General features: G+C 41.2%; 2 protein-coding genes across 5 annotated transcripts in view; one reads left to right on the top strand and one right to left on the bottom strand.

Moving 5' to 3' along the window:
• Positions 1–5,230, top strand: part of PDZK1 (PDZ domain containing 1) — a 6,700-nt gene extending 1,470 nt beyond the window's left edge. Inside the window, exons 3-8 of the mRNA XM_049824462.1 lie at positions 299–435; positions 1,710–1,905; positions 2,169–2,365; positions 2,881–3,075; positions 3,847–4,146; positions 5,153–5,230. Of these exons, the coding sequence (XP_049680419.1) occupies positions 299–435; positions 1,710–1,905; positions 2,169–2,365; positions 2,881–3,075; positions 3,847–4,146; positions 5,153–5,230 (1,103 nt within the window). The remainder of the gene's footprint in view (positions 1–298; positions 436–1,709; positions 1,906–2,168; positions 2,366–2,880; positions 3,076–3,846; positions 4,147–5,152) is intronic.
• On the bottom strand, positions 4,119–25,222 carry GPR89B (G protein-coupled receptor 89B). Of its 4 annotated transcripts, none has more exons than XM_049824458.1 (14): positions 25,105–25,222; positions 21,571–21,630; positions 20,582–20,685; positions 18,974–19,080; positions 18,019–18,120; positions 14,806–14,926; positions 14,477–14,557; positions 11,107–11,216; positions 9,658–9,746; positions 9,171–9,263; positions 8,720–8,815; positions 8,081–8,170; positions 7,364–7,429; positions 4,119–7,204 (listed from the first exon to the last, which is right to left on the bottom strand). In XM_049824458.1, exons 1-14 carry the CDS (start codon positions 25,144–25,146, stop codon positions 6,998–7,000), a joined length of 1,368 nt encoding a protein of 455 aa, XP_049680415.1. In that variant the 5' UTR covers positions 25,147–25,222; the 3' UTR covers positions 4,119–6,997. The 4 variants fall into 4 exon arrangements, with proteins under 4 accessions (XP_049680415.1, XP_049680416.1, XP_049680417.1 ...); XM_049824459.1 differs by lacking the exon at positions 25,105–25,222 and adding an exon at positions 24,503–24,863; XM_049824460.1 differs by lacking the exon at positions 7,364–7,429.

Raw genomic sequence — 25,222 nt, 5'->3', positions numbered from 1 at the left:
GGAGTCAAATCCCTTTCAGCTATCTTAATCAGCCCCCTTGGCATTCTTGGTAGAGACATAAAAGACTGTTTGAGCTGCAGATAGTGAACAAATGCCTTCCTCCCCCACAGAAGTGATTTTTCCAGAATAAGAGATAGAGGTGTGTCTATGTGGAAGGCTTGTGGTGCCACTGTAATCTGCACATAAGCAGAGACCAAGAGTCTGTAAGGACATCAGTGCCAAGTTTCCTTAACCATTAAATTCAGGCATATTTCAGTGACTTACACTGTGTAACGTAATGAGTTTTCATTTATTTTAGGACAGAAGGGGTTGTTCATAGTAGAGCTTTCATCACGAGGAGCAGCTGCAAAGGCTGGTGTCCAAAATAATGATCGCCTGATTGAAATCAATGGAAAAAATGTGGAAAATGACACACATGAGGAAGTGGTAGAAAAGGTATTTGTTTGTATACTGATTCATCTTCTGTTCTGGCCCACTTTCACAGCAACCTATCAATCAGGGTTACTGAGGAGACAGGTCTGGCTGATTTGAATGCTTCACAGTAAATCTTTGAAGCTAGTGCTCATGTATCATCAACATGGCAGAGTACCCCTCTGCTTTCGCTCTGTTGTCAAGCAGCCTCTTGAACCGACTCTGAATACTGCAATCAAGACAGGCCAAAGAATTTTAAATAACAGAAGTATACTGCTGCCAGGAACCCGATTAAATAAATCATGCTCTGTTCCTAGAAGTCCTGGAAATACTCCCAATGGTAAAAGGGCAAGTCATCAAATGTGGTTTTCAGGGCAGGAAGAGGGGGAACTCTCCAATGATACAGTTAGCGTAGAACAGGGAAAATTCATTATTTTAGACAGTAGTTCCTTTCTTCCGTTAAGAAGTCCAAAACTAATGAAAATTACTGTGCAAGTAATTTCACTACCTGGCCTCAGCTGCATAGAACACTGCTAATGAGGCTTCCAGCTTTCCGCTATTGGCACTGCTAAAACACAGCTGGAGTTGAAGAGATTTCAGAGAGCTATGAGACAGGCAGTACATACTCTGGCATTCCAGCACCACAATTCAGTGCATGCTACTAAACATGGAATGGTGCAACACTTGTGTTTTGTTGAGCTGCTGTAACAGCAGCAGAGTGACATTGGTTAAGATGAGTAAAGAGGGCACCCATTAGACTGGAAAAGAGTAAAAGAAGTATGGACTTGGAGAAGTTGAACAGACAAAAAACCTCCCACAACCTCAGAATCAGTGATACAGGGAGATGGAAGAGGACCAAGAGTGACAGAAGCTTGACGCTTGTCACTGTAATCTAAAATAGTGGTATAGATGGCATAGTATGTCTATATTGTAGAGTTCCACATCTAGATAAGGCAAGCACTACCTACTGAGGCTCACAGGATTCTACTGGCACTGTACGCCACCCTCATGGCACACTACAGCTAATTCCCTAGAGGTCAGGAATACAGTGTAAAATACAGAAAATTTCCTCAGATATATGCTGGATCTTACATGCCCAAGATCTTGTCACGGTCCAAATTTCTGACTGGAGTGGTCAAGGGGAGAAATCCACTTACAGCAGCACAGCCTACACTTTACGGCTCATTCATCAGCAGCACCCACACACCACTGTGTCAGTACACCAGTTCCCAAAGTATCTACAATTCCCACATGTTGTTGAAGGGGTGACATCTAAGACTGTACATGTACTATCACAGGTGAAGAAGTCTGAAAATCATGTTATGTTTCTACTTTCAAATGAAGAAACAGACCACTATTACACAAGCCAGAAGATGGTACTTAGCAAAGAGAGCGCCAGCCTAAGATTGCTTCCCCTCAAACCACGACTTATTGAGATCCAGAAGGGGAAAGATGGTTATGGCTTTTATCTACGGATGGAACAAAATACTGGTGGTAAGAACCAAGTTAACACACAGCCCATGACATTTGCTATACAGTTTATTCCTGTACAAGGTTTGCAGACCTCATTCTCTTTGACTTCTTACTGGTCATCTAGAAGTCTACATCTACAGATGTGTTGTAAACAGGTCTACATTAGGAAAATGGTCTCAACCTGAAGTGCAATTCTGACAATTGGCCTTTGCCATGCATTTTGATGTCTTTAAACTTACCAAGCATATGCCTTCACATCAATCTTTTTTCCCTCCTGATCTTAGATCATGTAATCAAGGATGTTGATTCTGGAAGCCCAGCAGCTGAGGCAGGTCTCAAAGACAATGATATCTTAGTAGCTGTCAATGGCGAGCAAGTGGATGGTCTGGATCATGAAAGCGTAGTGGGAAAAATTAAGCAGTCTGAGGCAAAAACCACACTGTTGGTAGTGGATAAGGAGACTGATGCCATGTATAAACTGGTAAGAAAATGCAAACTACTGCTAAGAACTGATAATTTATCATTATTAAGAGACAAATGCAGCAATGAAACAGTTAGTCTGTTCTGACAGACACTTCTTCAACTTGCAAGAAATGTCTAAAATACACCCGTATTTCAGCAACTCTCCTTTCACTTATACAGCAAGTCACTAAACACCCAAATTTTTGGCCTCTTCCAGATTTTTATAGGCACTGTTGCAACAATTCTAAGTTTAAACACACCACAAGAAAGGTTAGAAGTTTAAGACAGCAAATTCCAAGCTACGCAGCTGCATAACCAATTATGAACAAAACAAGTAACAAAATTCCCTTCTCACATAGATCAACACTGTAGTTTTCCACTCAGCCAGAAATTAATAGTAAAGAGTTCTTCATTGCAGCTCAAGTCTGAGTCATTAAAAAGGTTTCAAACAAAACATGCTGAGCATGAAAGCCTAATACAGATTTCAGAACAGAAGTTTTTATGTTAACAACGTTTTATTTGTCACTTTTTCAGGCTCAAATTTCCCCCTTCTCATACTACTACAAAGCACAAGATCCAGCTCCAGCTAAAACAGAGGAAAGAGTGGAGTTGCACACTGAGCAGAAAATGAACCACAAGCCAAGAATCTGCAAGATGGTGAAAGGGCCTAGTGGATTTGGCTTCAGTTTAAACATGATCAAGAACAAGCCTGGACTGTTCATCAGTGAGGTACTAATGTAGAATGAGGAACAAGGAAAAGCTCAAGTAGTCTGTTGGACAGCTTCCTCCCTTCCATCCTACAAATACATTCAAGAAAAGCCACAAAAGACAAGTCTTCTCCAGCACCCTCAGATAAGAGCTGTAATTGTTAAAGTCAGACTGACATTGTAGGACCAAGATAAAAAAATAAGCACCAGAAAACATTCCTCATTCTGTTACACATCTAAAGGGAAGGGGAATCCAGCTTTTGCATAATTTTTACTTTTATTCATGAGGCTGGCAAGCTAAAAATGGTATTTTAAATAGATTTTTTTGACTGTAGAACATCCTAAATGTAAGAGAGACACGTTTGCCCCACTCTACCCCCCTTCTCTGAATTCTACAGCTAGCAAAAGTCAAACCTCTACTGTCTCAAATTACATCTGTGCCTTTAGCTTTCTGGAGAGGAGAGGTTCCACTCATTACTAAGGAATCTGTGAAAAGTAGTAAGTTAAAGTTAATGGACAGGGACCTGCAAATAAGAAAATTAGTTTTCCACCTTTCTTCATGATTCTACCATGCCATATTTCTCTAATGAAAGTCTACCAAAACCAAGATGCTCCTTAAATCTCAAACTGATGGGTTCCATGTTTATTACATCCAGGCCTACTGCCTCTCCCAATTAATTTCTGCCCCACAAATCTCCCCTTCTCCATGCTTATTTTGCTGTCTTGTAAGGAAAGCAGTAACACAATAGTCTAGCTACCTATCAGTTACCACAGTTTGAACTTGCCTTTGCAGGTACAAAACCATGGGCCAGCTGACACAGCAGGTGTAGAAAATAACAACTTTTTGGTGGAAGTGAATGGTGTGAATGTGATCAATGAATCCTATGACAAAGTGGTGGCAAGAATCCAAGATAGTGGTGACAGCCTGACACTACTGGTGTGCAGCAAAGATGCTTACAAATACTTCCAGGGCCAGAACATTCCCATCACAGTCTCTATGGCAGATCCAGCCCATGACACTTCTGAACCTCCTGCTTATATAGAAAGCAATCCGTCAAAGCCAGAGAGACACTCACTTGAACCAAGGGAAAGGGTGAGTAATACTGTATTAAATAGATGCTGAGGGATCATCTAGGGGATAGAAAAAGAACTTTTTTCAGCTAGTATGTATTTCTGAGCTAGGATTATTAACTTGAGCCTGGATTTTTACAAGTCATTCCAGGTTATTAAAAAGGAAGCCATGGTCTGATTATCATAAACAACTCTTCCTTTCCCCACACATAATACAGGTGAGTATCTTTAATGCAAGATTAAATCACAGAAAGGATGCACATACAAGCGATTTTATGGAACAAGATAATCCAAATATGGTAATCCTTAACGAAGATGGGAAACGGGCAACACAATCCTGAAAGTGCAGGGAAAAAAAGTGCTTAAATACAACAAAAAGTATAAACCATTTCTGGGGAAATCAGGTGAATATTTCAAAACAGATCATTTTGTAGAAAAAAGAGCAACTGATAGGTTATGATGACATTTTCTAGGAAATGTGCAGATTTGAAATCATTTTACTTACTTCATGCCATTAGAAATAATCTGAAGCATGACAGAAGTCAGAAAAGCAGGAAGGTATTTCGTCTTGAAACAGTGATTTTGAACCCTCTGTGTGGTCAGCCTTAAATATTAAAATGCTTCTTTTCTGATCATACAAAAGAGACAGCAAGGAAGAATAAGACCAACACTGTCTCCTATTCATTTTTCATTAGCCTTGCCTGCAAACGTCCAGCTGCAAGTTTTTTCAAAAGTTTCTTAATCACCAAGCTGCATTTCCCAGATGCAAAGTTAGCACCACTTTTGTGTGCAAATTCAGCAGCTATGGGAACTAAACAATAGGAAACCTCTATTGAACAAATTTCTCTCTAAATGTATTTAACCAAAAAGTGCTTCAACAACAGAAGTCACATTTGTTGGTTCATTCTGCCATTCAAACAAGTACGTAATTAGTGCAGATGAAAATAGGAATCCTTCATAACACTGCAGACTATCAAGCATGTTTACAAACTAAAAGTAATCAGAACATTTTTGTTACTCCTCTGCAGGCAAGCTCATCCTCCTCTTCACAATCAGCTGCCTCTACAAGAGCAGACAGTGACAACAACGATGACACAAAGTTGTGAGGAGACAAACTATGCCAAGAACAAAAAAGAAACCTTCCAAATCCTCTTTCGTCATTCATTCTTTGCTACTACACCTCCCAGAACTTTACTATTCCTAGTGAGTGCCATACTTGTAAAGGACTGCAATCTCTTGCTGAAATGCAGCTGCCCGAAATAAACACTTCAGTGTAACTTGCATTCATTTAACACGCTGCAATTGTACTTCATTGGCTTTCCACCTGGTAAAGCAGGCAGTTAGTCACTGCTGTAAAGGCTTAAATAACTAGAAGTATATAATTAAGTATAGTGCAGCAGAAGGCAGAAACATTTTATAGATTCATAAACATCTTAGCCTTTTAAGGATAAGCTCTTAATGAAGAGCAACTGATTTCTCCTCATCTCCCAGAAGAGGCAGTTCTCCCCCTAATCCCAGTCCATCAATTCAATCTCTGTGGCAACTCTTCTATGCTATACTAACAGCAGTACAACTGCTGTGAAACAGCATAAGCCAACATACCCTGTGCATTACATGCCTTTCTCCTGCTAACATTGCAGAAATTTCTTTCAAACATTAAGCTAACTTTGTAATTCATAACTCAAGACGTTTAAGCACTACTGTTCTCTCCTGAATACAGTTGTGGATCATGGTATTTAGAATGGTGTACATAATTTGGTTATGCAGGTTTGTCTAACTCCAAGTCAACACCACACTGTCTTGAATGTGAGATATATGGCTCTGTAATACTGCTGTTGCATACTTTGCCTCCTTGCACGCTGAAGACAACACAAAAATAAATTGTTTAAAGTGGCTATTTTTTCCCCACCCAGGTCTTACTCTTACCATCTATGATTCATGTTCCAGAACAATTTTAAAACAAAGCCTAGGAGAGGCTATGGGAAGCTACAAGTTTAAGTCACATGAATGAAATTTATGCCTTGAATTACATCAAGAAGGGGAAATGGGCTACTGTAGAAGAATACACAGGTTGTGGGGAACACCAAATTTACAGCATATAAGGTAAACAAATTTGTAACATATAAGGCAAACAATGCATAGCTGTGGTCTTTGACTTCACAATGAACTCTAGCAGAGAGGAATCCAAAACCTCAGTTCCGTTTATGCAGGGAGAGAAAAAAAAAAGTTGAGACTCAGCAACAGAAAGTTAATCTCCAGCTCCTAAGGACAGTAAGTACTAGTGATACACACTAGCATACACTCCATACAGAAATGGAGTGAAATTCTCTCCACTTCACTTCTGCCAGGCAGCATATCCTAGCCGCTTTCTAGCTTGCTTCCAGCCAAATCTTTGGGGCTGACAAAAAAACAACTGTGATGCTTGCATGGAACATTACAAAAGCTTATTTAATTCCACAGACTCAAACATTCAACTCCAGAATTACCATCTTCTGAATCCCAGTTATGAGGTGATTTTCAACAGACAAATCACATTTTCTTGGTGCCTTCTCTTCTAAAAGTAAGACATCTTACCTCAGACAGCCTACTACTCAAGTTCCAATGCCCCTACGTATTGGTGTGCCAAGGAGTGACCTTATAACTTGGCAATAAACTATCTCACATTCAATATGTGCATCGCCTTTCCTTCAAGCTGTGGCACCTTAACAAAATAAGCTGCAGAGCTTGATAATGACATGTGTGGAAGTTCAAAGAGCCAGTTACACTGCTGGAACAGACAGAATAGTCCTGGCTGTCTTTGTGTTTTGCAGTCCACAGGAGTTGCAGCAGTGCAGTTGAAAGGACAGAGAGCAGTGTGTGACTGTAGTCCATCCTTATAGTGCCATATGCTTTTCTGGGGCTTGTTTGTGTGCTAAATAGAGAAAAAGGATACTGGACAGTGCACTAACTAGGAATATCACATCAAACCAACGATGATAGAAGTTGAACTGGAGCTCTCCCAGGACTTCTGTAATAATAGTGCGGTACTCTAGAGGCATACTCATACGGATCAGGAGCACTGATGACACAAAGTACATACCCTGTAAATTAAAAAAGAGAAAGTAGTTAATGTTTCACAACTGGCTAGGTGGCTAACGTGGGTCAGCATACAAAGATTTTATTTGTGTACATGTATACATACACAAATATGTATGCATGCATAAATGTATATAGGTGTGCCCATGGTTCTACATACTCACCATTATCTGTGCTAAAAGCAGAACAATAACATTGGAGGACTTGCTGCTGGAAATGGCATAGAAGAACTGGGGGGGGAAAAAAAGCACTGGAAATAAGCAGTCAGATAAGTCTGATGTGCCTTAGGACAGCACAAAAGGTACATACCATTCAATGCTTCTTCATTGAAAAAAACAATAAAAAGCACACTTTCTGGAGGGGTGTCTGCACCCTACTTTCAGAAACCTGCAGTCTTAGTCTTAAACATGAAGCTCCCTAAGCCAGTGGCACCACATGGTAAAAGTCATATAACGATATATATTGAAGTTTAAGCTTAGATACCAAAAGCCAGGTCAAGACAATGAGTCACATGTCTCTTCAGTTAATGCCTTTCGAGTCCTACCAACAGCTCAAATTAAGCAATCTAAATTCTTTTAATCACCATCTCATCAACCTTACTAATAAGCCCTAGCTACAGCATCATTTTGAACCCTTGCTTACATTTAACATCTCATTTAGCATCTATATCTCTTCCCCACAGTAAGAACAATAGAGACTGAGTGGGGAAATAAACTGCAGAAGGTATTTTTCCTTTCTCCCTCCCTCTGCAAGTATTTATACTCAGATATTTAAAACACAAATGCATATTGAGAGTTCATACAGTATTTGTCCCATCTAAAGTTAAAGATCTGATAATAGCTTTCCTGGTTCAAAACCACATTAGGAGTCCTGACTCTTACCTTTGTAAGTGTGATTAACAATCCTCTGATAGAGGTAACAATGATTATTCCAACAAGAATAAAGGAAATGTGCTGAGACCAGAATTTCACCTGTATCAACAAGAAGAATACAGTTAAATCTCTAACGTTAACTCCATTTACACTACATTGTATAGCTGCCAATTCTTCAGGGTCTTTGTATTTCCTAATTGTACACATATCCATTGTGGACAGGCTTATATAACAGACATTTTCACAAATAAATTAGCAGTTGTTTACTCCAAACACATGAGAAATCACAAAGAACCCCGTATTCACAGGGATATATTTAAAAAGTGTAAATGACAAAACACCTATGTGCACATGCAAACATAATTACTCTGTAGATAAATGTATTAATCTAAGCAAGTTGACTAAGGTGTTTTCATTTGCCCCAAATAAACAAGCAACTCGCTACCTCTCTGGCAAGACCACATTACCATCCCAGCATAAAATCAACGCAAAAGCAAAGTTCATGGTGCGTTTTCCCTTCCTACTCAATAAGTCAGAAGTCAAAGACACATTCTCATAGCTTTATCACCCTCTCCCATTCAGCAGTAGGATTTTATTTTTATAAGACTGGAATTGCTGAAAAGGCTATAAGAATTAATAAAGTCTCACATCAAACTGGATTCCCAGATAATTTACAGTGATCTCAATTCCTCTTGTGACTGGATCAGTCTTCCCCACACGGTCAAATACAATATTGATGGTTGCCTGCAAGAGGGAGATGGATTTACTTTCAAAGAAGAAAACAAAAGCATACTTCATTGTCACATGTGAGACGCATGCATGACTCTTACTTTGTATCACCTAGGAAAGGGGCAGGGGCAGTCAGATTGTCTAAGAAGGTGCAAAATGCACACATATAAGAATTGCTTGTCTAATGCTTTAAACAAAAAGACAGATCCAGAGCTTTATTTCAACCAAGGACCAGTTTCTTTCAGAATTTCCAGAAGCGGGATTTTAAGGAAACTGAAGCATTAATTGATGAACTGCACGTGTAGCATAATCTATGCAGGGTGTGACAATTGCTTATGTCCACATAAAACACAATAAAACATTTACATACCATGAAGATTTTCCAGACACAATAGATGGAGAAAAAATAACCCAAAAAATTAAAGTATTTTCCCTGGAAAGTTTTTGAGTACTCTATTCTCTCCTGGAAATACAAAAGGAGGGATGGGGAACAGAACACACAAAAAAATATATCATTTCCACAATCATCCACAACACATAATTTTAATGGAGCACCAGTAGTAGTAAACACAGCTTTATCCCTCTACACCTCTTAATTCAAAAGTTTCTGAACTCAAACGTTTTAATTCAAAAGTTTCTGAATGGCTTTAGAGACATGGGGCATAGTCCAGTATGTCTCTGAACTGGAAGGAAACTGCCATCTAGAACCCAAATTAAAGAAGCAGATCCTCACTCCACCACATTGCAACATTTCCACATTTACCTGCTGAACAGCTTTCAATTTCTTATAACATACATTCTCTTTCAAACTACTCTGGCCTCCCAACACCCACCTGGGCAGTTACTTTGCTATGTACCTTTGTTGCATGCAAGTCAGCAGTCTCCAGAAAAAGCTGCCGACTCAGCTCTTCTAGGGCATCCACTTCTTGCTGGATAAGGGACAGGTCTGGCAAACCAGCATAGTCAAGGCTAGATTACATCACTAATTCTTAATTAAAACCAAAACATTCTCCACCTTCAGCTCAAGGGCCACATCTAACAGTTTGATCACTTTTTTGACCCAGATCAGTTTTTTGATTCAGTCTTAATGCTCCTTGTTAATACTGCACCAAAAAAAATCTCAAGGATACACATACTGCACACTACTCCATTTTAAGAAGGCAGGCAGTACACAGTATTTAGGCAGTCATGCAACAAGCTCTTTATTCCTCTGTCTGAAGAACACATTGCAGAATAGAACCAGAGCTCTGGAAGACTGCTGCTTCACTTTGATCAGTGTCCCTTGTCACTGAAGTGCATCTCTCAATATGACACTCTCACATCATCTTCATAAACAAAACTGCTGAGTAAGATTAGTGATTATTATGAAGAGATTAGTGATTATTATGAAGAGTCTTGTCAAATAGCCAAATTCTGATTTTAACAGCTAGTGGGAAAGGAGAAGAAGAGCCCTCAGCCTTAAATATGCAAAATGTACACTTTAGGTAGTCTAGCAGAAATTGTTGGTAGGCAACTGTAGAGAAATACAGACCCTTGTAATTCCCAACCGATTCCTTCTACCCCTTTCACGTGGGCAGAACAACTTCTGTTCAACTGTTCCTATCCATCTTTTTTGTCACATTGCTATAGCATCAGTGGCCAGCCTATATATATATATATATATATATATATATATATATTTATTTATTTCACGAGAACAATTTATTTGGTCAACTAGTTGCTTCCTGCCCTTCTTTTTCTCCCAGCTTTCCAACATGGCCAGAAAGTCAACTATAGGCTAGGTAAATTGTTCCAGCACCTCAGCCAACCCCATTGTTTTGCTCAAGTACGTCACAGGCTCTCCATCCCAGAAGAGCACAGTTCAAGTTACGAGAAAAATACACATGCAGGTCAGTCATATGAGCAGAGGATACATCAGAATAGAAAGATGCCTCCCATGTCAGTGATGTGATGATGGGGTAGACATCTGCAGTGCGACACCATAAGTGTGCACATCTGTCCTGCAATCTGCTGTACACCTCAACCATGCTGATGCAACAGCACATTTATAGGGCAGGACAGCAGCATGCAACTCCCCACTGTGTCATAGTAAAACTATGTGTCCAACCCCTGGGCAAAAGGTCAGACAGTACTGTGCTACAGAGCAAACTTCCCAGGAGACACTAAGCCTTTTGCTCAGACTGCTGAAACATGTTGAAACACAAATGCTTTGTAACTGGCCCAGCTAACTAACACTCTTTCTTTCAAAACAGAAGAAAGCTGGAGCCACCTCCTGAGGCAGATGCCAGCATGCAGATGAAGGATACTTTCACTGCCTGCAACAGATGTTGTAACACTTTTTATCATTCCCCAGAAGCCCGTGGGTTTGTTATGCACTTCTCCTCTCTGGAACATTGTCCGATGAGCCACTGCTATCCTGAAAGAACAGGAAACAAGTCCTTAAGACTAAAGTATTTTTACTAAAAAATCAAATTTAAAAAAAACCAAAGTACCTTAGAAGTCACTGTTAAACAAAACTTGCTGCAAACAGATTCCTCTTTCCCCCCCTCCCCCCGCAAGCACCAATCTTGTTTCATAACATTATCTTGATTAGCTCCAGAGTAGAGCCCAGATCTAATCAAGCAAGATTCAATAAGACACTTCCCAAAACTTCCATTCAGGATCCTATTTCAAACCTTAAAGGGATTTAAACTCAATTAAAAATAAAAATTCAAATTCAAATGGATTTCTAAGCCGTATCATTAGTCACTTTCCCTTCCCCAAACACAAGACTGCTATCTCAGGTTCAGGAATCAAAAGACTTCTCATGCTCCTCTCTCCCCTTGAACACCTCTCCTTTATCACTGCACGTCTGCCTCTTCCACAGAACTGTGAGCACTGGATGGTGTACAGCAGATTCTCTGATATGCTGTCATTCACTACTGGGCTGCATGACAAGCTGTTATGAAGCAGAAACACATAAATCCATTATTGGACTGAACCACCGGACGCTTCAGGTGATCTGAACATGACTCCTAAAGCTAATACCAACACTACAGCAGCAGCTGCATATTGTCCCTCACACTCCCATGTGCACCACAGCATAATCCCCATGAGCAGTGCCAGCTTCTGGCCTCATTCCCCTACATTTCTCCCCATTCAAATTTGTGAGCCAGTTATCCACTCCTAAGCTGAAAACTATTCATAGGATTGTCAAGGCAACCCATGAATTGACAGTGTTTAGGCCCTTTCTTGTAGCTGCAGCCAGTATTGCTACGTTTGGCACTGAGCCCTCTTCAAGGTTGTTGATAAGCAGTGTAACGAAAAAAAAAATCACTCCTCCTTCACATCCAGCAAAAGAAACACTCTTGGGGCACCACACATAACACACATAAAAGCACATCTGGCCACAGACTACAAATAACAGAGATCTTAGAACGATTCAATACATCCTGATAGCTGGCAAATAAAAGAACTGCATTTTCAACCCTTGCTTTCTTCCCAGTACCCAATTCACACATTCCATCCCAAACAATCCACAGCATTGCAGCAAGAATGCAGCTATGTCAAGGTGAAGCGCGAGGCTGTAAGTATACAAAGGCAAATCTTTTCTTCTGAGAGCTGACAGGGATCTCTGTACCCACACAGAAGTGAGGAGTTCTGGAGACCTCATAGAAAGGATCCACAGGCAAAAACCACACACTTTGCCTGTGTAGATATGTGATATACCTACATCAGATAGGCTGATGTGACCCTAACATGAACCAAAACGAAGCAATAGTGTCACAGAATCTAGGCATTTCAAACCTGAGGCTTAGTTATGTCATACCTGCAAGGATGAATATGAAGAACCTGCCAATCTTAGAGGCAAATTTCCATAAGGAATACACTCAGGAAGGAGAAAACAATAATTCCTGTGCAAAAAGCATCAGGGAAAACAACCTTCAACAACCATCTCCTACTGACAAGGGAGCCAGTGTGAATAAGGGTTGTATGAGAAGAAATGCCAAGATCAGCAAAGAAAACAAAGAAGCTTTATGTTCTATTGCCTTATAACCCTTGTGATAAGTTCTGAGTTATCAGTAGTACTGAAAAGGTGGCCAGCAAGTAACTGACAATTTATGGAATTATAGCGTTTACCCTACACTGTAAAATACTGATATTCCCGCTATTCTGCCAAGTGATTTGGATTGCATTTAGACTGATACAAATCTAACTTTTTAAGCTCTGCTTTACATGAGCAAATAGTCCAATTATGCAAGCCACTGCTCCCTGTCAAAGCAAAAAGAGAACAAAATCTACAGAACTTGAGCTTCTGCTATTTCTTGCACATTTCTGAGACTACGTAGGGGTTTTTTGGGTTTTGGCGGGGCGGGGGGGGTGTTAAAAACACGAATACATGAACTTCAGTATAATTCCCAAGTGATTATCTCACTTTACGTGGCTCTTAATGGCTAGAAAGTTGCTATATTAAGATTTCCTGGCCATAGGAAGGCAAGAAACTGTTAGTCAGTTACAAGTCCCAAGCATCCTTACTTTTACCCCAACATCACTCTCCCTGGACCACAGGACCAGAAATGCTATACAAAACAAAAGAGCACAGAGTCAGAAGCAGCACTACACAGTTTCTTTTAACTCCAAAGCCAGTATTTTAGTATGCTTCTACTCAATTAAATCAATTAAACCTGAGTACTCACCACTCACCATCTCACACGACCACAAATATGGAGTTAACGTTTGTTCACCACTTAACATTTTCAAAGGGGAAGAAAAAAGTTATGCTTTAACTACACTTTCATATGCTAATACTTATTAGCAGATACACACACTGGTGACTAATTCAGCAAGGTTAGACTACCTAAAAGCTCCCTTGTCATACATTAAAAGGTTCCATTAAAACATTAGCGCACCAAAAGTAAAGTTTGGGGTACTGCTGTGAGAATTCAGTGTCAGACAGCCAAACCTTTCAAGTGACTATGGTAATTGTATTTATTCTGCACAATTAGTAAGGCATGCAATATGTAATTTGTAACAGCAGACAAAAATCTTTCCAGTGTAAATGAAATTACATTGTTTCCAAAAGTAGGTTTTTTGCTTAGGGTACCTGGAATAAACTAAACCAACAAAAGCAGAGTTCTGACACATGCTTGTGCACTACACTGCATTCACATTAGCAATGTTTTGCAATTCTGCAAAACTTAGCTAACGTAAACCTTGCCATTTGCAAGAATATAGCGGTGTCCACACCAGCTCACTAGCCTGCTTCAGCTTTGACCAGGAAACAGCAGATCCACAAAGCAGGAGAGTGCTCGATATGTATGAACCAATTTCTGTACTGACACCACCAGTAAGAGAGCCAGCTGCAGTGGCGTAAGGGTCACTTATCAGGAGAGAAAGGTGCCCATCTTACAGACTAGTCAAGGCGCCATCAGACAGTATCAATTTGTCTTGGAAGCGTAACCTGTGCCACTGCAGTAAGAAAGGGTACTATTTAGAGCATATGTCTGGGAAAAAAACAAAGTTGTGTATCAGGCCAGAATGAAACACCACACAGCTCAACCCAATTCAGCCGCCTGTTTCACTGGAACATGTAGCCCTGAGAAGACTAATAATTCTGGTAATTTCAAGAACCATCTTGCACCATATCAACTGAAAATCCTTTAAATAAATCATTTCATGCTACTGCTGCCTTCTCACCGTTTTTTCTTGCTAACGATCATGTCCATAGTCTGAAGGAGTCGTCGCTCCAAAGCCAGAATATCTGCATCTGTCACATTCCTGCAAAATGAAGACACCCAGTTAGGCCTACTATCCTGTTTCGGTGGAAATATGTACATGCCCATGGAACAAAGAAAAGAGAAGCCTGCATAAGGAGAATACGCTTCAGCAATGGAAATTGTTCTAGCATCTAGACATGGCAATAGCTAGATTCAGAAAAAAGTTATGAAAAAACTTGAATCAATGCCACAGGAAAAGCAGAATAATCTCAAAAATTTAGACAAAATATTTCACAAGGCTGCAGTTACCTTAGAAAGTAGGACATGTAAGTGTATGGACAGTTGACAGCCCCAAATCCTGACAGCAAAGCCATGAGTGTCACCCCAATCACACCCACGCGGCTGATGAGCTGTTCTATAGACAGGATTCCTGAGAGAGGAAAAACACAGCATTAGTAACCTTCCTCTTTTCACTTCGGTCCACACTTGGTGCTTTCACAACATAACACACATACAGAGCTGCTTTATGGATCCAACTCCCTTCCTACTGCAATGACCAGAGGTAATATGAAGTACAGACAGGGACTATGAAAAGAAAGAGGTAGGAAGTCTCCCTCAGAAAGCATGCTACCATGCTTAGAAACAGGGATGGGAAACTCTAGCTACGAAGAAGCTTAAGACAGACCTGGAGAGGACAAAGAGTTAATATTTTGGTTCTAAATTAATAAAGCATTAGTGATTGCACTTTGCTAAGGTGGGAACACAGATCATCCACCAGACACTATAAAGGAGGCATCTTCCACAAAGCCACTTCTGCAATAACCAGGATTGGAGTTACCAAACCAGTTAGTCCTGGAAAACTGGCCCAAAAACATCTGAACCATAGAGAGGAAGCCCTATCCTGTCAACTGTTATTAGAAGTGACCCTTCCAGATCAGACGCAATTTGTGCTTGTAGGACAGCAGAATTGCGACAGCATGGGAAGCTTATGCTGCTCTTGGTTGTTCAGTATTCATCTTGTGGAAGCACACACGTTGTTGAGGTGACCACCAACCAGGCATTCCACCTGAGCACCAAGTAGACTCTAAAACATATATTCATGTAATACAGCATGAACATCAAGCCTGTGCTGTAACCAACACCAAGCACTGAAGTTGCTTTTATTCCTCCCAGTCATTAACCACAGACCTCAACCTGCCTTCTCAGGATACAGTGCCATGTGCTACTAGCATCAGTCGCTTTTTAGGGAGCTAGTTATAGAGCAGCTGCCACACACAGCACATTTGGAGCTTACATGATCGCAAAGCTGAGATGGCCAAGCGCCAAGCCACATTTCACACTTCAGAGAAGGGGAATAAATGATGAAAACAAGGCAAAAAGACTTCACAAAGGGAGACCGAGACACCCAGTCATGTGCAGCTGCACAGAGATTTACACGAGCTACAGAATGTGCTACAATACACTGGCCTTTTGCCCCACACACTGTCAGACAGCAGCAGTTAAAACAGAGGTGCCTTCAAAATGACATGACATTCCACTGGTTAAAGCAATGCTTCCCCATAACACACACAGCAACCCTACTCTTGTGATCAGGTCAGATAAAATGAATGTTTTATCATCTCAGATGAAGTTAAGTTTTACTAGAATACTAGTACACAATTGAGTAAAGCATAACTTTCCTTCTACTATGAGCTCCCAAACTCAGGTCTATCAAACAAGCTGCAGACCAGCCAGGGCTCCTGACTTGGAGCCCTTAATTGATGGTGCATTTCCCAGCTGCAGCACACTGCCATCACCATCTCCAGGCAAGGCACCCCCTGACACAGGATGCCAGTGTAGGTACTTAAAGAGGCCCCACTGGTCAGCACAATTCCCCGTCTGCAGCACACCACTTGTACATGCAGGTGAGCAGGGTGGGGCACACTGAGAAAGACACTACAGGTAATGTACTGCAGCATGAGGGGCTCATTAAGCATGGTCTCCTGCCACATATCCCTCCACAACAGGGTCCCACCTCTCTGAATTAGGCCACCACCACACGACAAAGCCCTGCAGCAGCTTTGTCCGTACATGCAGGGCAGCAGCACCCCAGTAGTACTGCAGGGGAAAAAAAACCCTAGAATCCTTTGCTCTAACTTTATATCTACAGCTGGTAGGATAAGGCACTGTGGAGGTATCATCCTGTGAAGCAGAAGTTAAATAGAGAAAACACCCCACTACCAGTTCTGGAAATCTGCAGTTGTTATGCAACTTCACATAACCTTTTCAGTGATCTGAAGAGGATTACCTAAACCCCATAGCTAAGTTCCCATTGGGTTATTATATTCTGCCTTCTCAAGCACCTTCTGCAACTCAAAGTGGATACATGTTTCTCTTGGCAATGAAACACTAGGCAGAGGGATCTGCACTATATACTAGCTGCTGTATTTCAGTGAAGTTTTAGGATCACAGATGAAAGGATGAGCAGACCCTACAGCAGTTGGTATCCTTCAGTTTTTCTCTTACAGATTAGTACAAAGTAGCTTCCTAGAGCACAGAAAGATTAAGCTGACCGTTATCTATGCAGACAGACATATTCACCAATTTGAGCGAAACCAACTGAATTTCACCTGTTGAGAACAACATACATACAAACAATTTTCCAGTGCAGAGGATAAGGGCAACATAACTTACACGGGAAACCGAGGTGACGAATAGTCTGGTTCTATAGTGTTATTATCCTTTGGTACACTTAAGTGCCTGAAGGATTCAGTACAGTTAGGCACATGCTAACACGTGGACCCAAAGTAGCCCAAGTGCACACAGTATCTTCACACTTCACTCTCAGTTCCATGACTCCGGTGCAGAGATACCCAAGCTAATTCTGCACATAAATAGCTCTGGCATCCAGCAGGACTTAGCAACTCACGTTCTAGTACCATGGAACTGTACTGCCTCTGGGCTCAGGCGGTGTACAAATCTGTACTGAAGCTAGCTAGACATGTTGCTGGCTACAGTCTATATTGCTCTAGTGTTTAGGCACCCTGCCATGTTTTGTCAACTGGACAGCCACCTATGCTAAAGTGATTTGATTTCAGTCACAAGAAACAATAATCTGACTGAAAAAAGTCAGATGAAGGATCGGTTGTTGATTTTCTTCTTAAATAAATTAGCTTTAGTCTCCACAAGAAAATAAACAAGTGAATAAAAATTGTGATCAACTATTTGCAGAGATGAAGTTTTTTGTGTCCTCAAAAAGTACACTGTGTTCTTACTTAGTCTAGGTTCAGTTAGGACTCATTCACTTCCCTAAAGTTTTCCTGTGGTACTGCAAGAAAACTAATGCAAATAATTCAGATGTATCCACCCATTTCTGTCAGTCTGACAACCTTCAGATTGCAGATTTCAAATCAGAGTGGCAAGAACTACTTTCTAGAGACCCAACTGCAGAGCTGAGACAACATAATAGTAGCTCCAAGATAAAAGTGAGATAACAAAGCCTATTTTCAGGAGGGAATTAATCAGCAAGAATATGAAACTCACCGTGTTTTGGGCTGAGGATAGGAAATGGATCCCCCAGCTTCCAGAAGAAATACATGAATGTCAACCAGAGAACACACGCAAAAAGCAGTTTCTGCCTGTGCACTAATGGAGAGGAAAAAAACAAGTATTTTAAAGACATTCTTCCTCTAGGGCTTCTTCAAGCTTGCAAAATTGCTACCTTGGTCCAAAGGCTGCTTTGAGCACAGGTGGCCAAAACAGGTGTCAACTAACAGAGCTACAGCTAGCAGTATGCACCCCTTCACTTCCTACTGAACCAGCTATTTGAGAGACATAGCAAGAGCTAATGCAGCAATATACTACTTTGGCTTTTCCCCACAGATGTATGACGAGGGCTGCACTATGAACAGGGGAAAACTTAGCTGCACCTTTCTTGTGTGACCCTGAACATGAAACTTGAAAACCTCATTTTCATGCCAAAACTACACATTTTTTACTTCCAACCTACATGTCTAAGCTTAATACAAAAGAGCGATGAATATCAATAGCTCAAGGGTACGTGGCCATTAGCACATGGAAGAGGCCTCATTCCGACAGTAGTAAGCAAAAAAAGCAAGAGTAATTTATTGAGCTTCTCTGCCGCATTTCTTTTACCCTCTAGCAGAACAACACAGCCTTGCCAAGGGTTCCAGGGTTTGGCTGCAAGCTTAAAATTGTAAAGGAACAAATTCCAGTAACATTACTCTAAAGTGCGCAACTTTGTTGAAACCCATGAAGAAAACCTGCATTTGTTGGGGTCAGGTAAAGCATCTCCTAACTGCTCAATAAACAGTTCATGCTGAAGTTCCAAAGAGAAGTTATCTAGCCAGAACAAAGCCTGTGGAAGGAGGGAGCTACAGGGATAGTGACCAACACCTCTCTCTCTCAGAAAAGGTATTTCTCATTCCTATGCATAATCTCAAGTTAGCAGCCCCACTGCCATAAACCAAATACTCACATAATCTGATATTGCTCACAACAAAGTAACCAATGTAGAAGGGTACCATAAAGACTAGGATGAGCAAAATGACACACAGGTTCAGCTTCCAGTGAAAATATCGAGAGCTGAAATAAAGCCAAATACTGATTAGCACGCTATCATAATATAACAAACTTCTCAAAGACAATCACATGTCAATGCAATCCTTTCAACTACATCAAGCACTGGATAATATTGGCCTAGCATATAGAATACTCTGAATTTCGTTTGGTGTTTGGGTAGGGGAGGGGGGGTTGTTTGGTTTGGGTTTTTGTTTTGTTTTTTACTACAGAACTCAAGAATGTGCACTTCAAAATCAACAACTATCTGGGCTACTTTATCAAATACTGTATTTCTACAGTGACAAATGCCAGCTGCAGCATCATTCATTTGACTTACTGCTCATCTAGTTGAACAGTAAATCAAAACTAAGTATAAGCAGTAATTAATTTTGTGATGAGTGGCTGGGTCAAAAAAAGGGCTCATTCAAATTGAAAAGATTAAAAATATTAACATTCAGAATTCAACATGTTTCACTTCAAAGTGAGTTGTCTCATTTGCAAGATGTCGCAAAGCAAGAATTTAAAAATACACATATATACCAAAATCATCAATCCTCCTCTGACCAAAGGAGATTAGACCAATGCAGATGAGATTCATCTTGGCTGAACTGACTCTTCATTTAGCTTGAATAGAAAAATACAAGTCCTGTTCCCAATATTTACTTATATCTTCTTTATGCCTTGGGGAATGAGAAATTACTAGGATCCTTGTCACTTTTTTCCTAGCTAATTCAGAGGCAAACATTTTCATCTATATTGATGTCCAGCCCTTTATTGACACTTATAAAAGCATTCTCCTCAGTGATCTCTCTGGCTGCAAGCTCTACAGATTAATAACATACAATCAGAACTAACATTACCTTTTATCAGTTTTGTACTTCTTGCCTTTCAACTCCTTTGACTGCTCTCTTATACAAGTATGACGAGAGAGAATAAACAGGAAACCCAGCTAGCCTCTACAGGTTACTGCTCTACCTTCTCTTTCCTAGTGACTTCTGAAGTAGACAGTTTTTAACATCCTCTTTATGTAGAAGTCCTCACCCTATGTCAAGGGAGGATGCGCCTTTGATTCACAAATACCGTATTATTACAGAAGTAGTTTTCACTCCACAATCAGCTTCACATCTTATTCACTGCTCTGACCACCACAGAAAAGCTAGCACTTATAGTTTCTATAGTCTTTAACATCTGAAAAGTGCTCTTCAGCACACTCTGAAGCTTCACAATACTCCCATAAAAGAAATCGTTTCTTTTAACTTCACAAATGGAGAAAGTCAAAGACTAATGCCTTGCCCCAAGGACCTAGACCACACTAATAGCAATTGCATGGAAAATTGGGAGCTTATGGCTTCTAGTCTCATGTTCTGTTAAATAAACAAATGTTGCTGCTCAAACACCTCCATTGAGTTGACAATATTCTCACACAACTTCCCCAATCCAAGACTAATCCATTAATTTAGAAGTTGGATCGAAGATGCTGCAGAACACAAGGCAGGCTAGTCCTTGAGTGAGGTCCCAGACTCACCTGCTGTTCAGCACTCCCAAAATCTCAAAGATGATGAGTTCAAACATGGTACAAGAGAAGGCAAAAGTCACAGAGAAGATCACCTGGACCACATACTGTCGCACCTGCAATGGAGAAAATGAACCAGAGACATCAGGCATTTCCATTCCTAAAATGGCAACCTGATATCCCTCAGGTAATAAAAACAAATCACAAGGTATGATGGCACACAACTGGGTGTCTTGCTTCAAGGCACCTTACCCTTTATCTAAACAGGAAGAAACCAAAAGCCTGTTAGAAACCAGAGGGCGAACTCCTACATTGCTCGGTATTACACTGATTGCAGCTATTCGCACATTTAACAGAGATGCCTTACACAGAAGGCATGTCAAGCATGCAGTGCTCTGCATCAACTTCACTAATGATAGGCCCTTGCTAACAGAGCTCTTTGATCTTAACCTTAGATTTAAAAGTAAGATCCACATCAGAAAAATTTCTGGGGTCTGAATTTGGCTCACACTTAAGCCATCTGTGACCTAGACTGTATTCTCTCATATCTCTAGGGATAAGAGAATGCAGCAGTTTTATCCCATCCAATCCTCACAAACAATTCAGCCACAGTGAACACACCTCACTGAGTTTAAAGTTAACCACTGAATTTGATTTTGCCTCAAAAATTTTACAATTACATAAGGCAGGCTTACTCAAGCAAAAGGCAAAACAGTTTCCTATTACCCCTGCACCTCCTCCATGTTGGGGTTTTTTTTTTATTTATTTAACCGTAGCCAATATGGAAACTTTCACTGGCCCCAGAGAACCCATTTCCTCAGCCATCTAGGGGTCTTTCAAGTTGAAGCACAAGAGGAAATTAGAAAGTAACTGTAGAGACAATTAAAAACAAGATAAAAGGGCTTAAAGAGAAGAAAACAGCCAAATGCAGTTTTTAAAATATTTCTATAATTGGGAGTAGTTTTTAAGAAATAGACCTGTAATGAAAAGTCCCTTCTTACCTCATAATCCTTGAAGAGCTTACGCATGAAGAATAGCCACCCAAATCCAAAGAACAGCACCTGCAGAAAAGATGAAGCACTTAACATTTGTATCCAGCAGCTTGCAAAATACAAAGCTACCTCACTACTGATTGTAGATGAAACGAATGGAAGGAAAAGAGCTGGGCCAAAGTGCCCAAGATCCACAAAAGGTTAAAACTTGCTGCAGTACCACGAAGAGAAGAATATTTTAAATATTGAAGTGTAGCAGACACAGAAGGCTATGACCTTACAGAAGATCCAGTCAAGACAGCTCAGTTCTGTATCCCCAAGTTCTCAGAATTCCTTGGTTCCTAGCCTGCCAGAATCCTTTGCATTGTTGTTTCTTGTTTCACTCTTCTAATCTACAGAATTAAAGTTTATAGTTTTTACAGAAAACACAGTAATGGAGGCAAGGTAAACACCTGAATGTCTGCAACATATACATCTTCTAGAAATTAGTAAATTTTATTAAAATATCTGCTGTTTCTTTAAGACTGGAAATGCATTTGATTTTTCTGAAGCGGTCTTTACACTGAATCTGGTTACACACTAACACAAGGATGAAAGGTGTTAAAAGCACCTCTAAGGTAAGGGAAATGGCAGTGCTGAATGCCCCAAACCACAATCTGGAGTTGCAGAAAGCCACATGGGCAAGGCAGGTGAAGCAGGACAAGCCAATAATGCTTTGCATTTCAATTGCTCTCAGAGCACTTTACAAAATTTAGTTAAGTTTCAACACACACCTGAAGAGACAAACTTAATATCACAGCTATTTTGCAGATAACTTAAATGAAATAAATAATTAAGCAACGTGGTCAAAAGTGTAACTACCCATCTTCAGGCAGTAAAAGGAGACCGTGTTGTCAGGCCTTCCATGGGTAGCCCTGTCTATTCCTCAGAAGACTAAAACAAGTGCAATGATTTAATAGAACCCAAGCAAAAAAGAGAATTCAGAAGATACTTAGTATTTTTTTATAAAGGTAGCTATGACCAAAGCAAAGAGAAAAATCAGTATATGTCAGAAACCATGGGACAAAGATAGTATTTCTTCTCAGAGCACATGGAAAAAGCTAGAGCATTCTGTCCCCCCTGTGGAGATGTGAAACCTTCAAAGACAAAAATGCAGGAATCATTGTGGATGATTCCACTGTGCATCAGGAGTAACTGGATCCCAGCAGTGACAAAGGTAACAGACTAACATGATTTACAGGCAAGGAATACCTGGAACGCTGGGCAAGGAAGATCAAACATATTTGCCTTGAAAGGAGAACCACAATAGGAACGAGGTCTAGTGATTGGTAACAGCTGGCAACACTTGTTTGAGGAGGACTTCAGACTTTAAAGTAATTGATAGCAAAAAAAAAAAAAAAAAAAGGTAAGACATTCCATAAGCCTCCTATCTACAGGTAATAAGTTAAAGAAGTGTGATAAGCAAGTGATATTTACATAAAGTAATTTCACATTTAACAGTGGGAAGGAGGAAAAAGGTAGAGACAAACTCTTCAAAAGAAATAAGTAAATAAAGAGATGAGGAGATAAGTACAATAATAACAGAGGAAATTATATATGAAGACTAGAATTCCCATGTGTTAGGGACTCTACAAAAGCACAGAAAAACATTACGTTAACAGTTCACACTCTAAGGTACCGCAGGTGAATGTGACATGTTAAGTCAGAGAATTCTTGAGCATTTGACAATTACCTGCAGCAACTTAAGATAAAATTGATACTTTTGATGATGAGAAGATGCAAAGCTGCCATCACAAATGAAAGAAAAGCAATTAGATTAGTTAGATCTTAGAATGCAAAGCAAATAATGGGAAAGTTTTTGTTCTGGGTGAATTGTTAACAGTGAAGAAGCATGTTAGGAGCAAGAATCAAAGCATTATCAAGTAGGAGGACATTGTACTTCTAAGAAACAGCCAAAAGCTGTCCTGAAAACTACAGAGTTGTGCATTAAAGTCTATATAAGACAACCAACTGCTGCTGAGAGGGGAAAGGTTCTCTTTCCTCAGCTCATCCCGCCTCACTACATAACAAAAATTTCACACCAGCTCAGAAGCTTATCAGATCCCTCTGGGATCCAATTAAACTCATTTAACCAAATACTGAAGAGAGCACAAATAAGAGAGTAGGACTATGTAGCAAAGTGGAAGTGAAGAGGGAGCAAAACCTTCCCCTTCTGGCAGAAACAAACAGCTGGACCACCTCAGTTGCCAGAGAGGCAGACAGGAAGAAAGGGTATTTAAATGCTTACTGAGGAGGGAGCAGGGTAGCAAGCAGGAAAGGAAGGTCAAAGAGAACACAATGACACAATAAATTACTAGCAAAGGAGGCTAATGAAGAAGGAGGCAGTATTTCCTCCCACAAAACAATAGGACAGTTTCACATATGTTAAGACCACAACCCACTTCATAATGATGAAGATGGGATGACACGAAAAGGTTTAAAGGGCTCCTAGGTGAATTCAGCTGGTGTAAAACAAAGACTAATTGAAAGATGACTTCGATGGCAGCAGAAAGAAAAAGCTGAAGGAAGTGCTGAATCTGACGGATCAATGGAGAAGGAAGCATTCAAGATAAAACAGTGGCGTCTTTTTAAATTCCTTAAAGCAGATAATAAAAAAAATCTTCCAAAGTTGTAAACAAGCAAACTCCTCGGGGCAAACCAGGGGTAGAAGACACAAATAGAATAGCACAGATTAGAATATTTCAGTTGGAATGGACCTACAACAATCACCTGGTCCAGCTGCCTGTGACCAGCCTTCCTGAAGAATATCAGAAACAAAGTAAGTACGAAATAGAGAATAGCAAGATGAAGTTCTCTGTTTCAACTGAAGAAAATTTAAATTTATAGAAGTGAGGCAGCATTACAAGAAAAGCACCATTCCCTCCAACCTTATTTACTGAACCTTTTTACGCATAATACTCTAACTTGACAATTGCACGAGAGCAACGGTCACCGTGACGTGTAAGGAAGCAGTCTAAATTCGCATGCAGCTTATCTTCTCCTGCAATGGGAGGGTAGGGTACAGAAAAGGGCGGGCAGCCATCAGGTGACAAACCGGCGGCCTAACACCCCTACGCTCGCAGCGACGAGGGGGTTTTTTCCACCTTCGCTGCCGAGCGGCGGGCGGCGTCGGACGCGTCCAGGCACGGAGCCGTTCCCCCCGCTCGGCAGGCGAGGACGAGGGGGCCCGAGCAGCGGGGCGAGTACCGCGGGAGGCAGCTGGGCGGCGCGGCACGGCAGGGCAGGCCGTTGCCGTTGCCGTTGCCGTTGCCGCCGCCGCTCCGGGACCGCCCCTCCGCAGCCCGCCCCGGGGCTGCACGCGCCTCGCGCGCCGGGAGGTGCGCATGCGCGCGCCCCCAGGCACCGCCCGCCCAGGCACTCCCAACGGCCGCTTCCGGGGCGGACGGCGGGTTGAGCCAGGCTGCGGCGAGACCCACCTCGCCCCCTCCCCACCCCCACCCCCACCCCTCCGGGGCGGCGCCGCGCCGCGCAGTAGCGGGGTACCTGGGAGGTGACCATAATGCTGGAGTCGATGAGGAAGCTCATGGCGGCCGCCGCCGCTCGCCCCACTTCCGGCTCCGCGCGCGCCCCGGCGGCTGCAACACGCAGGCGCGCGGTCGCC

Source organism: Accipiter gentilis, chromosome 21 (genome assembly GCF_929443795.1).
Source record: "Accipiter gentilis chromosome 21, bAccGen1.1, whole genome shotgun sequence".
Lineage (NCBI taxonomy): Eukaryota > Metazoa > Chordata > Aves > Accipitriformes > Accipitridae > Astur > Astur gentilis.
The sequence above is the reverse complement of the archived record's forward strand: the minus strand, read 5'-3'. Positions and strand labels throughout refer to the sequence as shown.